The sequence below is a fragment of the Lissotriton vulgaris genome, chromosome 5 (assembly GCF_964263255.1).
Source record: "Lissotriton vulgaris chromosome 5, aLisVul1.2, whole genome shotgun sequence".
In the NCBI taxonomy this organism is placed as follows: domain Eukaryota; kingdom Metazoa; phylum Chordata; class Amphibia; order Caudata; family Salamandridae; genus Lissotriton; species Lissotriton vulgaris.
Window position 1 is genome coordinate 1,012,096,560 of NC_141693.1, and position 14,594 is coordinate 1,012,111,153.

Here is a 14,594-nt window from a genome sequence, read left to right on the forward strand (position 1 = left end):
GTACTAAGGCTACTAAAGGGCAAGTCCCCCAACCCTAAAGTACAATCATAAAGCCAGTCTGTATCCTAGGAGATTGCGAGTAGACCAGCATCTCCCACTGTAAAACAGTTTCTGATTAAGTGATTGGGCCACAGTCACAGGTTGTCCTCCCTCCTCCCCTCGCACCTTGTACAGTCGCTTAAGTTTAAGATAACATGCTTTTTGAGTAAGGTTTTTATTGTTTGTTGCATCTACGTTCTGGATAGCTCCCAGGGCTTAGGTTTCCATTGAACCTAGAGCGCTTAAGGTTCGAGTCGCTATTGGTTGCTACGGCTAGGGTTCTAATTGGCTCCCAGGGCTAGGGCTTAGGGCTTGGGCTCTGATTGGTGTATGGGATTGCTCTCTAGGGCTATTTAACTCTAGGGATCAGGTCGTCTAGCCCTAGGGGACCGATTAAGAGTATTGCCTGTTAGGGCCAGAAACTTTGTCTCAGCCATAAGAATTTCTGGTAAGCATCCACTACTTACAACATCCTTAACAACCAATAATAGCAAAAACCCAACCTATTTTACAACACACCCACATGTACAAACTCTAAACACATTTAACTGCTAAAACATCTCTCCAATAACCTTCTAACTTTCCCAAACATAATCAGTACAACAATTCATTAACCACAACCCAAATTACATATCTGCACAATTTCACTTGCCAGAAGGAAACTAAAAATCAAGGAAAGGCTCAAACATATGATCACAAGTTTCCCTGACCAACCTTCCCAACAACCCCCACACGCTATACAATTCACCATTCAACACAGAAGTTATATCACCATCCACCACAAAAAAGCCCACATACATCTTACAGTATACATTTCTCTAATCAAACAACGTCCCTTCCACCACAACAGCAACAAAAGTCTGTCTTAACTTTAACCTTCACCGATCCATATTTCTTTTCTTTTCTCTTCTTTCCTATCTCAGACATACCTCTATGCAAGCATAACCAGCAAAAGGGGAACCGTGCAATGTACTTTTTGTTGGCTTTTATACTCTGTATTTACGTGCCGCGTAAATGCACTCTCCAATTTTATACTGTGTATTTACTTGCTGCGGCAAACCCGTGTAACAAACCTGTACTATGTTTATAAAATCTATAAAAAATAAAAGAAACCCCCCCCCCCCCAAAAAGAAAAAAACCCAATTCACCTCCAACCTCAACAACATCAAAATGCCCTATCCACCTCCAGCATTATTATAGGACATGAAGAAAGAACCCCAGCTAAAATGCCCACTACTAAAAAAAAACAATACCCATTAACAAAAATCTCTAACGTTTTTTACCTACTCTCAGAAACAACATTGGAACTCTCCTTCATTACAGAAGCTTGGCTCAAACAATATTCTGCAACCTCTGCCACAAATCCATGCCTCCTGATTTTCCCATCCTTAACAAATTGCATTGGAAAAATTGGTGAAGGCCTAGTTGTCATCCATAAAAAACACAATTAACAATCATCGAAAATCTTCCCATGGTGGCTGAGAATCCTTGATTATAGGATGGTACCGAACTTCAGCTATGACCTACGTCTTCCTCTTAGTATATTCACCACCACGCAGCAATGCCAACTTTAAAGATATCATACTTGATACAGTAACCAACACCCATCTGAACTGCCCACACCTATACATTATAGGAGACTGCAACATATAGTTTAACAAAAAGAATGTAACAAAAACCACAGCTATCATAACCAACCTTTAAGCCTTCAACCTACCACAATGTTTTTTCTGGCCCAACTCACTATGCAGGTCACACTCTAGATGTCATATTGCACCCCCAGTGCAAGTCACACACCACTCCCCCATAAGCTTGACCTACCGATGCGCAGCATCATCTTTAAGATCCACACACCTATCAAAAACACTTCATCGATAACAAAAGTCACCAACAACAAACGTGCATATTGACAGTGGAGAAAAAAAGATTAACAGTAACTCAACACCCACCTTGGAACAAACCCCAATAAACATGTGACCGAAAGAGAGACAACTTCCACAACTGGATCTTCACTGCACTTGACAAACCGATATCAACAAAAACCTCACCCAGAGTTAACCACAAAAACTACACAACATTGGTTAATGACATTATCAAAAGAATAAACACACAACTCAACATACTACAACACCAATAGGGAAAATCGGGAGATGAACCCGACAAAATCACTCTACAGCACTGTAACAGAGCATACAAAACCCAAACAAGAAAAACGCCACTACTCGTGCATAACTGAAGCAGAATGCCCTTCCAAAGATCTCTTTAACATTCTAACAGACTTCCACAATCCTGAGTACCTAAACACAAACCCCACAATCACAAGATTTCTTTGTCAAAAGCTCCAGTTCATTGATCTAAAAAATATACAGAGATTGAAAATTACCTAAAGGAGAACACGTACAACACGACAATGTGTGATCTAACCACCACAGAAAGACACCATTAACCATTTAGCAATGCATACCTTCAAAACCACCAAAATCGCACAAAAAGACTTCCACAACATTATCTTTGCAGCCATACCTTCAGGATCACAAGCAGATCCAGCACCGCCAAGAATCTTTAAAGATAACCTTCACTCAACCTGTGAAGGAGAGGTTGCCAGATGCCTGCTGAACAGCTCCCTAGAACAAGGTTCGTTCCCACCTGAACTCAAATAATACTATATAAGACCTCTCCTCAAAAAGGAAAACCTTGACTAATCTGATCCAGCAAACTACAGACCCATATCTAATGGACCATTCTTAGGAAATATTTTCGAGAGTGCAATCTTTACTCAACTCTCTAATTTGATGCAACATTATGGCTTACTCTCAGACCAACAGTCCAGTTTCAGACCAAGCAAAGGCACAGAGTCAGCCATCAATCATATCCATCTGGGATGATCTAAAACTCACAGTGGACAAAAATGGAGTAGCTGCCTTACTTTGTTTGGATTCATCAGCTGCATTTTACATTGTCCACCGTCAAGCAAAGACTTCATAATATCAGAATCTTTGAAAATGCTTTCTAATGGATTGCTTAATCTCTCAGACAGACAAAGTGTAGTCTACCTACCCCCTTTCATATCATCCCTTCACACACACTATTGCGTTTCTCAAGGGTCCATCATATCCCCTTTATTAATCATCTACCTAACCCCCTCACCAAATCTGATTAATTCATAAAAACTATGCAGATGGCACCCAAATGATGTTAAAGGTGGATAGCCCAGAAGACTTCTATCATTCAAAAAGTTGATGACTGCCGTTGTGTCATAAACACATGGCTGATGAATAACAATCTAAATCTCAATTCTGCAAAGGTAAAGATTATGACATGCCAACATTGGGGAAAAATTGCCAGTCTACTGCCATGTTAAAAGGGGCTAGTAGGCAACACAGCCTACTGGACTCAAGTGCACACAACTTAAAGAAATTAACTTGATCTCACAAAATGAACCTCAATTCTTAGCACCTAATGCGTGCTAATTTATTCATGAAGTAAACAATCGGTTCACAATTTCTAGAACATGTTAATGTTAGTTAGTTTTTGTATAGCGCAGGTTCACCATCCGGTCTCTTCGCGCTTCTAGAGGGAAGAATTACAACAGGCAATGTGCGGGGCTGAATTGAATGAGTTATTTCGTGGTCAGTGCCTCCAGGAACAAGATAGTCTTAAGTTTTTTCCTAAAAGGAAGGAGGACAGGTTCCTTACGCAGACTGTCGGGTAAGTCATTCCAAAGCAATGGAATCAAGGTGGAGAAGGAAATACCGCCTTTGCGGGCAAAGTGAAACCGGGGATTGACCAAACGACAAGCTGCAAAAGAGCGTAGGGATCGAGCAGGAATATAGCTTGTCACCCGATCCTTAATATAAGCTGGGGCTTGACCATAGATGGCCTTGTGGGCTATGCAAAGGTCCTTAAACGAGGCTCGTTGCCTAATGGGTAGCCAGTGTAATTTAGCCAGCAGGGGGGAAGCATGAGTCCGTCTGGGTTGGTCAAAAATTAGACGTGCCGCGTCGTTCTGCACCACCTGCAATCTCCTTGTTAATTTCCAAGGGAGGCCAATGTAAAGGGCATTCCCATAATCCAACCGGGATAAAATGGTGGCAGAAACAATGACCTTAAGGGAATTGGTAGTGAGGAGAGGAACAAGTTTTCGCAAACACCTCAATATCCCTGTACAGGTGCCAACCACCGCCGACACCTGATTGTTCAAAGAGAGGTCGGCGTCGATTTTAATGCCCAGACTTCTAACCACTGGAACTGGATTAGGGATGACTCCCAGTTCCGGCGGCCAAAACAGGTCACACCAGGGACTATTGATGTAAGGAACGGCCAAGATCTCCATCTTATCAGGATTTATTTTGAGAGAGTTATCAGTCATCCGGCTTGCTGTAAAGCGCAGCACCTCTTGTACGTGTGCCTGAGAGGCACTGGAGTTGTTGATCCGTACAAGTAGCTGGGTATCGTCTGCATAATTGAAGACCTGGCAGTCCAATTTGGCCAAGAACTCCACCAATGGTTGAAGGTAAAGATTAAAAAGCAAGGGTGACAGCGCCGAGCCCTGCGGGACACCACAAACCAGGGGGCTGGGGATCGAGACCAGGTCCCCTAACTGTACCCTCTGAGTCCGGTTGGTTAAGAAGGATTCAATCCATTGGTATGCAGATCCCACTATACCCACATTAGCAAGACGGGACAAGAGGATTTTGTGGTTGACCATATCGAATGCCGCTGACAGATCTAATAAAATTGGGGCACTCAATACTTTCTTGTCCGCCGTGACCCTCATCTCATCCAGAACGGATAGCATCACCAGCTCCGTGCTATGATGGGCTCTAAAGCCAGCTTTTCTAGGGTGTAATAGACTGTGTTCCTCAAGAAAGATGGAAAGTGTTTTGAGGACATGTTGTTCCAGCACTTTGGCTAAGTACGGGAGCTGGGAGATTGGCCTGTCGTTTTTAAGGGCGAGGCATCCGCACCAGCTTTTTTAAGTAGGGGGATGACTCTTGCCTCTTTCAGCGCGGGCGGGAGGGATCCTGTTTCCAGAGAGGAATTCAATAGCGTGAGGATTGGGCCTTCCAAACTGGGAATAGCCAGTTGGAAAATTCTTGGGGGGCATGGATCTGCTGGTGAGCCTGATTTCACCCGACACACAAGAGGGAGGAGAGATTGAGCATCCAGTATGGGGAATTTCACAAGGCGGCCTTCCAGGGAAGAAGGGTCTACAGATTGCGGAGTAAAGCCACGGCTAATTAAGGAGTTTTCTATCAAAAAAGAGCGCCTGAAAGGTGTCCCAATCCATCGGGGTGCTGATGATTTTGCCCCCGTATTGTGGCTGAGCTCTTTCAAGATTTTAAAAGCTTCTTTTTGCTTATTTGTGGCCTGCTGAATTCTGCCCTCATAAAATTTTGCCTTCCTTTCCATGATGGCTGATTTATAGGAGGAGAATAGGTTTTTATATAAATTGTGGTCCTCTGGTTTATAATTTAACCGCCACCTTCTCTCTGCTTGGCGGAGCTTTTTCCTCAGGTCCCTAAACCAGGGAGCGCCATGACCATGGCTCTAATTTTTACCTTTCTCACTGGCGCTATTTGGTCAAAGGCAGAGCGAAGGCTCGCCGTAAATTGATCATACTCCAGTGCCAGGTTGCTAGGATGGAGGTTAGTGCCAGTGGCTGCGCCCAAGGCGGAGGCCAGGTGACTGGCTTCAACCTTCTTCCAATCACGCGTTAATCTCCAAGCTGGTGGTAACTGCAATGGCTGACTGTTGCTCGGGACCCAGCAACTGACAAAGAAGTGGTCAGACCAGATACAGGGGTCGACTTTTATCTGTGTGGCTAATGGCTGTGATGACCAAATTTGTTCCAAAATGTGACCTTTAATGTCTGTGGGGCAATCTACCAGCTGACAAAGGTCGAGTGCTTTCATAGCAGAGTCCAACTGGCGAGCTAAGGGATCTTTTTGAAGATTGTCCCAATGAAAATTAAAATCACCTACTATTAGTACCCTTTTATAACTGGTGCATAAATCCATAACCACCTCAATGAAGAGGTCAATGAAAGTAGGGGAGGACTGTGGGGGACGGTACACAAGCATAAGCAGTAGACAGGAGTTTTTAAACAGAATTTTACCCCCCAGTAGGTCTGTCCCCTCAAGATGTTCAGCCAAGACCTTGGTGAACATGTGCTGTTTCTTGAAGATAATACCCACACCACCTCCTCTTGCATTTCCCTGTTTTTTTGATTAACTCAATATAAATACTTTCTCAGATTTCATTATTTTTCCATGTGCTTCTTTTACTTCTTTTACTCCTGTGCTTCTGTCATTGAATGTTTTCCTTATTGAAAGAAATTGTACCGTTATCCTATGATTACATTGGAGTTAGATTCTTGAGAACGAACTCTATTGACTGATGCCAGCAAATTAATTCAACTGAGTATACAAATTAAATCCCTTGTAGCTTTGCCTTACTCTGAATTGGGCAGAGTCCGCAATCAAGGGCGTGTCCTCTTCACTGCTTGATGAGAAAAGATGAGGGATCCTCTCAACGTCCTCCTCCTCCGCTACAGCCTGAAGGGTCCTGCGACGCTGCTGCATGAGCTGTCCCAGGTCCGGGGATTCAACTTCCAGACGTTTGGCTGGATCCCTCCAGTCCTGCTGTCCTTGCCGTTGTGTTTGTTGCGGGGCTCGCCGTCTGTTAAGGGGCATCCTGTGGTTGCGTTTCTGTGGCTGTGTTGCAGACGATCCCTGCGTGCAGAGGCGATCTGCCCAGTCGCAGGCTTCCTCGGCCGTGGAAAAGAAGTGCGTGGAGCCTGCATGGATGACTTTCAGACGGGCAGGAAATAGCAAAGAGTACTGAATGTCATTCTAACGTAGACGTAGTTTCACCTCCAAGAAGGACGCCCTGAGTTTTTGCACCTCCTTGGCGTAGTCCGGGAAGATCATGACGTGTTGGTTTTCGACCTGCAGGGGGCCTGCTCGACTGGCCACTCGCAACACTGCGTCTCGGTCCTGAAAATGGAGGAATTTCGCGAGCAGGGGACGAGGGTAGCTGTTTCCCGGTCGGGTCCCGGTGTGCCCGTTCCAAGGAGAAGAAAGCGGTGCGGTCCGAAGTCTAAGTGAAGGTCTTTACCCAGGCCTCTACATATTCGATGGGGTGTGTTCCCTCGACCCCCTCCGGCAGTCCCAGCACACGTATGTTGCAGCGCCGAGAGCATCCCTCCAAATCGTCAACCCATTCCTCCATTGTTGTCAGGCGGTCCATGGCTGTCAGTAGTGTTTGTTGCTGGGTCTTCAGAGTGGGCCGTACATCTGCCAGGGTCCTCTTTCCCTCCCGGACCCTATCTGCTAGTTTCCGCTGGTCGTCGCGAATAAGGTTGACGTCTGTGGTGAGAGTGCCCAGGCGTTCTTCAATGGAGGCCCTGGAGAGTTCAATGACCGCCAGGACTCTGTCTAGTTTGTTTGATATGGTAGGGTTCGGTTGTGGCGAAGGTGTTTTGGTGAGGGTGCTAGTGCGGGGTTCGTTTTCTGGCGCTGTTTCGGTAACCGCCGTCTGCTGTGTGGCCCTCTGCTTCTCCATGGCGATGACTCGAGGCGCGATATCCGTATTAGTCTTCTTCGGGCACAGAAATGGGGTCGGGTGCTGCTCCCCTGCGTGGCGGCCGTATGACTCGTGGCCTTCTTGTGGTAGGGGGCGTAGTGCGCCCTAAGGTCTCCAGCGCCCCAATGGGGGCTGCCTCGCCGTGTCGCCAGTCGTGCTAGTCAGGAGGGGCCCACCGCGTACAGTTTATCCTGCGCTGGCCCTCTGTGCGCTCCCGAGCTTACAGATAGGGTGGGGGATCACCCCTCGATAGCAGCCCAGTTCCAGCCAAGCAGTGATAGTCTAGAGTGCACCCGGGGAATCCGCCCACTGTGGTGCGACCGGGGATGAGGCAGAGTCCTTGTCCAAATTTATGGGCTTTGGCCGCCATGTTAAGGTCAGGCAGAGGCGATGTGGTGGCTAGCCCACCAGTAGGGTGTCCGGGCTGTCGGGGGAATCTCGCGGGGAAGGGCCACGGGGAAGCTGGCTGGGTGCGGCACTCACCCCCAAATGTCTTCTCTTAGGGCCGCCAGGTATGTCCTCAGCCCCGAAGTCGCCCCATCGCGGGCGCCATGTTGGAGTCAGGCAGGTACTGGCGCTGGGGCTCCTGGCAATTATCCGGCTCCCTGGGGTGGGGGGGGGAATGAGCCGCCGGCTCTCTCTGGGGTTGCGGCGTGTCGTCGGGGGGGGGGGGTTAGGGCCCCCCCTGCCTCCCGCAGGGGTCTGTGTCAGAGTGGTGGCGTCCGTCTCCGTTACTCCTGGGAGAGGGGGTAACACCGGCAGTCCGCCGGCACCGGGTGAACTCGCCGAGTATAGCGGCCGAAGGCAAATGGTGCCGCCGCACTGCTGGAACTGGTCTCTCGTTCTCGTACCCGCCGGTCAGTGTCGGTCCGGGCGGGTCGTGGTTTTCTCTCCCGTCCTGTTCAGTGTCTGGTCGCCGCCATCTTGGGCTCTGGTCCGCGGGACGGGATCTGCGCCGTTGTCTGCTCTTCTAGCGCGGGTACCTAGGTTTCACTATTGCTCCTGGTGCCGCCGGTAATCTGCCATCTGGGGGGGGGGGGGGGGGGGGTTTACCCCGGAAAGACGAGAATCAGCGGGCTATTGGGCCCACTGACTGCGGAGCCTCAGCAGTCCGCAGCCGCCATCGTGGCTTGCTAAGCCACACCCCCCATGCTGAAATACTCATTAACCACCAGACTAAATGTAAAGTCAATCAATGGCCAGTCCCCACAGTGCTTGTCCCTTGAACCATGATATTTCTCAGACTGCTTGTATAACTCTAAGAAAGTCAGTTATTAGCAAGGCCACTGGAATTATGCGATTGTGCGGCCACAGCATGTTTTTTTTACATAATTATGGATTTGCCACACAAACATCATCTGCTCCATAATCTGCAAATTTTAACAAAAACAATTGTTTCTAAGCCAAGGGTTCAAAAGTTACTAAAATCGCAGTGACAAGTGTTGGTGTGCAGTCAAAGGTCCTTTACAAAGGATGACTTCTTACATTTATATTGCTTATTGTTAAGTATTGGGTGGTAAAATGAGGTGCAACCTGTGCCCAGACAGTAATAACAAGTGTAAAAATAATTAAGTAACACTATCAATGTGCCGATTTACGTCACATAATTTGCCTTTTCTTGCCACATAATTTATTCAACCCTGCCACATGATTTGGCCCTCTCATGCCACATAATTACAATGGCCCTGATCATTAGTTGCAAAGGAGGTGACTCTACCTCAAGTAATCGGTCAACAACTGTTCATCTGCCAATTACTTCAGCACTCTGGACTGGATGCGTCCTAGCTCTTTTTCTTTTACTCTTCCTCCAGTTGTGCGTTCAGTCCCAGCCTCCCTCCTGTATTATCCACCCCATCTGCCATAAGAAAGAAAAGAGGTATAACATGGCCAGTGCCAGCGGCATCATAGCCTATTTTTCCCTTTCTTTTAACTCCACTTCTCTGTCAATCGGACCACAGTTTTTCATAGCAGAACCAACAAGCATTGAAAATGCAATAGGTCTCGCCTTTGTTTAAGTTAAATCCATTTGCTTTGCTAATGGTATTCTATAGCAACGCAAATGGCTTTAACGTAATAATGCGCGAGACCTATTGCATTTTTAATGCTTGTTAACAGTTCCTTTACTGCACAGTCAAATTGAATTTTTTTGATTGCCTTGTAGGTGCCTCACAGCGTAAAAGCAGGTTTACATTTCTTTCTCTTTGATTTACCTTGACACATCAGTAAGTAATAATTTCAATTCAATTCAATTTTATTTAAATATGATTTGGAACTCCTCAGAGATCCACATATAACAAAGCAACAAACAAGTAATATAAAAATGAAACCACGTGTGATCTGGCTTATACAAATTATCATGCAACTCATCTAATACAATTCTATAAAACATTTAAAAAAATTAAAAATTCTATTACAGAAAATTTCATTTGGGGGACAGAAGATAGCATCAATAAGAGATCTTGCCGATAAAATACCAAATTGTATACATACAGGTTTCACCCACAAGCGGCGGTGAACCATTAGTGCTGGACAAACTAACTGAACATGTATAGAGTCTTGGACTGAGTTATTACAGAAATTACATATATTGGATATACCATACCATTTGGCCAACAACTTATTCAGTGGAAGAAGATCCTGCCTAAGAAGCAGACAAAAGCGGCGCAGACCGTGAGGTATATTCCAAGAGGCATAAGGTTGTATTTGTCTAAACAGAAGAGAGTTAACAGCTTGAGTAACCCCCTTCTTCTGTACAATAGAGTTGCGATCCCTTTCGTAGCTTAACTTCCATGTAGCTTGTTTTAATGTAAATTTTAGTTGTTGCATAGAGAGGTCTAAAAGAGTGGCTTCCTCCAGATCCAAGAGAGTAATGGCCTTCCTATAGTTCTTTATGAGTAACGAGTGCTCTTTTAGGGGACCCATCAACTCTTTTGTGATGAGGGATCTTAATGTGGCTGGCTTTCCTTTGATCGAGCAGGTAACCCAGCGAATAACTCCTGCCAAACCCTGTGCCCAGCTACTTCTTAAGCCGAATTCTAATCGAAGGGCTGCTGCACTGCAACTATTAATAACCGAAGTTAGGTTTCTCAAGAGGGAACCCTCAATAATGTCCAAAAAAAGCCATTCACCTAAATAAATAAGTTCTATGCTGTAAAGCAAAGTTGAAGGGATTTTTGCCCGGAAGGCCTCCAGCAGATACCCGAAGTGTCTTTTACCGGTTGATTTATATAACGCTCTCAACCCATTTCCCTGCGATTTTGCCTTACGAGAACTACTATCTATGTGGGATTTGTTGTTCAAGTTGCTATTGACAACCTTACCCAAGAATACATATGATTTTACTCTTTCTAATTTTTGACCTCCCAGCTCCCAGCTAATGTGTTCCAACTTCAGTTTTTTTCGCCCCTCCATGCACATTACCTTGCTTTTAGAGATATTTATTTTCAGGAAATGATCTTCGGAGAATACATATAATGAATGCAGGCGGTTGTTAAGACCTTTCGGGGTAAGGTCTAGGATTAGTATGTCGTCCGCATACATTAAGCAAGAAATGTATGTATCTCCCAGGCGTGGGGCAATTCCTTCACATGTGGATATAGTGTGGGGGAGATCACTAACATAGAGGGAAAACAAAAGGGGAGCTAATAGACAGCCCTGTTTGAGTCCATTCGCAGCTGGAATAAGCTGAGATAAGCCCTTTTCTCCCCCCAATAGCACTCTACACCATGTGTTGTCATGCAAGTCTTGTACCAGAAGTAAAAGTCTATGAGGCATTCCAAGAGCAGATAGCTTTTTCCACAGTAATTGTCGATCGACCTTATCAAAGGCCGTGGAAAAATCTATGAATGCCACATAGACTCTCCCCTTTCTTGCTCCAATGTATTTATCGGTTATTACCTGTGACGTAAATATATAATTTACTCTCTTAATTTCTATGCAGGTAAGTACTTAATCAATAATAATAACTCAAATCGGAAAGAAAGAACCAGAGTCCGTGGTGTTAGAGTTCTTAGGGGTTTTATTCCTCAAAAAGGAATGGTCAGGACCATAATATCATGTTCTTCCCACCACTGGGGTGGAAGAAGGGATAGTAAGAGCGCGCTACATTTTATTGACAGTACATAGCTTATATACTTAATTTACAGCATAGAAAACAATGCAGTAGGCGTAACAGCTGAGAGAAGACAAGATAACAGTATCCACGTGTTACTAGTACGTAATCAGAAGGCGTGGACTAGGCGTGAATTAGAGGTGTGTGCTAGAAACGTCACAGATGGGTGTCATAAAGGGGTGGCACTAACAGAAATGTTGCAATGTCAGCAGAAATCGGAAGCTTGGATGCGCGCGCAGCTGCATGACGCGTGATTGGAGGGGTGCAGGGGACTTGACATTTACACTGACGGAAAGAGACAGAAGTCTGGCATGTCAGATCAACTTGTACTTCTATCATATCTGATATCTGATGTTTAGGAACCATATTATCTGGACGGAAAGGTCTCTAGGGCAGAAGCTATTCTATACTAACTGTGAATGCGTGTATAAGCGCCTAAGTGTCTGCATGAGAAGCGTGGGGGCGCGGGGCCTTCCATGGGAGCATGGTAACAGAAGCTATGAATTACTTGCACTGAGACAGGTCGGCCCTTTGGCTCTGCAGCTGGGGAGGATGTTTACTGAAGCTAGTAGGCAGGAATGCATTTTCGAGGAGCGGAACAGATAACTCGAAGGTTATAGTCAGTCTTGGCAGAAAGCAAGCTGAGCGCGAGGGGCCGCGCTGGAAGTAAGTCAGAGTTCACGGGGACAGAGGCAGCCTGGGCTGAGGCTGTCAGAGTCAGAAGCCAGAAAAGAGGCTCGATGGCAGAAATTCAGGGCCTACTCCGCCAGAGCAGGAAAACATGTAAAGTACACTACAAAAAGACGGTGGCATAGCATACTTAGGAACGGACCATTTAATCCATTCAGGGTGGATCTGAAAGAGGACATATTAACGTTAGACGCAAATGTATTTGCGTCTTCATAGCTGACACAGGAGGGAAGTTACATGCACTTTAAGCTGGTACATGGAGTCGGTGGGGTACGGGCTAGGGAACACAACTTGACCATAAAATTTATATTTCCTCACCTGGAGGGCTGTTAGATTGTCCATGGTGCCAGTAAGTAATAAATGATTTGTGTGCTTGTTTGATTAATTTAAACTTGTTGAAAATTGAAACCCAAGACCCGTCTGAGAAAGACCTATGCCGTTATAACAATTACACTCTGTGCTCATTATAGCAACATATTGTAAAAACATGGCCATTTGAATAATTTGTGACACCTGGTTGGTACTGTGTATCCATTCTAACTTTGTTTTTCTGTGGTTTCCGTAGCTGAAGTGGATGATGAGATGGCAGACCTCATGCAAGAAGTTGGCATTCGCAGTGTAAGTTTTTTTATTATAATTTTTTTTAAATTTTCAAAACCCTTTATTGACAAAATTGTATAGCCAGGTTACATACTTGCACCAAATAAGAGCACCATATACATGAATACAATAGAATATGACAAGGTTGACCAACCATACATATCGTCTGAGAGCAACAACATGACAGATATAATGTAAGCTCACCAGGACAGTGAGCAAGTGTTGGTGAAAGGCACCCATGCTGCGGGAGAGGGCACGAGCCAGGCTGGAGAGAGTAGGGACAGGGCGAGCTAATAACTGACCTACACCGATGACTGCCGCGGGTGGAGCGCCGGCGGGAGAGGTCGCTGGGCTCTGGGAGGTGCGACCTAGGAGGTAGGGCACAAGAGGGCCTCATATGTCAAGTGGACGGGATCTAACTGGCATAAGGTCCTAGAATTCAGACAATAGAGTCTGGCAGCGCGATGCATCCTCGAGCCAGTAGGCGAACTTGGACGCTGGTTTGCGGCCCCAGCACATGGAGACCCTACACTGTGCACGGACAAGCAGCATGGCAATCAAGCGGCCGGAGGCGTCTCGGCAGAATTTAACCAAGCCTAGGAGGCAGAGCGGGGGGTCAGGCTGGACCGGGGATGAAGTGAAATCAGAAATAGCGGCACAGACCTCACGCCAGTAAGATGAGACTTTGGGGCACAGCCAGGCAATGTGGGAGAAGTCAGCCGCAGGAGCCGAGCAGCGCAGGCATCTATCACTGGGGATGAGTCCCAACTTGTGCAGTTGAATGGGATTACAATAGAGCCTATGCAAATATTTAAAGTGAATAAGGCGGAGGCGGTAATTTGGGGACAGTCGCTTAATCTGGTTGCAACAGTAAAGCCAATCATTCTGGGAGATTTTCACACCAAGGTCCTCACCCTATGCCACGTGTGCCGTGTCGGTGGAGATGGAGGAGGCTGCCAGCGTAAAGGCGAAAAGTTTCGTCACTAACTTCCGAGGGGAGGAAGACGAATACAGGAAATCAAGAGAGCCCATCGAGGGGGAGTGGGGGGGACGTGGAATGTAGCTCCCTGCACACCACCCTGAGTTGATAATAGAGGCAGGTGTCCATTGGACTAGAATCTTCAGCGAAAGAGAAGAATGTGTTCCCCTGGTAGAGATCCACCTCTGTAGTCAACCCTAAGCGAGTGGTGTATTTAACCATACCGGAGGTCTGGGTAGGTGGAAAAGCCGGATGGTGAGCGATTGGCATCGTATTCGCCTAAAGCATAGGAGCACCGGAGAAGCGGCGGAGTCCCTCCCAGTCCCAGCGCAGGGTCTCGACTGTGTCATTTTCAGTGCGAGGGAGTTTGGCTTGGGCGAACAGGGCGGTGGTAAGCGGTCATGGGGCAGCAAATCGGCCTCTACCGCCATGTGTGGCTGGAAAGGAGTGGGATGAAGGTAAAAATGCAGAAAACTGGCCTGAGTGCCAAGAAGTTGTTGTTTTTTATAAAAAACAATTTTTTACTTGCCCTTGTTTTTTTGTCTCAGGCACAGGTAGTGCAAGTGAGTGTCTGTTGTCACTAAATGT

At 46.3% G+C, this 14,594-nt stretch overlaps 1 protein-coding gene across 1 annotated transcript in view; it reads left to right on the forward strand.

Moving 5' to 3' along the window:
- The window catches only part of RRP12 (ribosomal RNA processing 12 homolog), a 438,408-nt gene that overhangs the window by 364,073 nt on the left and 59,741 nt on the right, over window positions 1-14,594 (forward strand). The window contains exon 30 of the mRNA XM_086922631.1: window positions 12,993-13,045. Coding sequence (XP_086778757.1) covers window positions 12,993-13,045 — 53 coding nt within the window. The remainder of the gene's footprint in view (window positions 1-12,992; window positions 13,046-14,594) is intronic.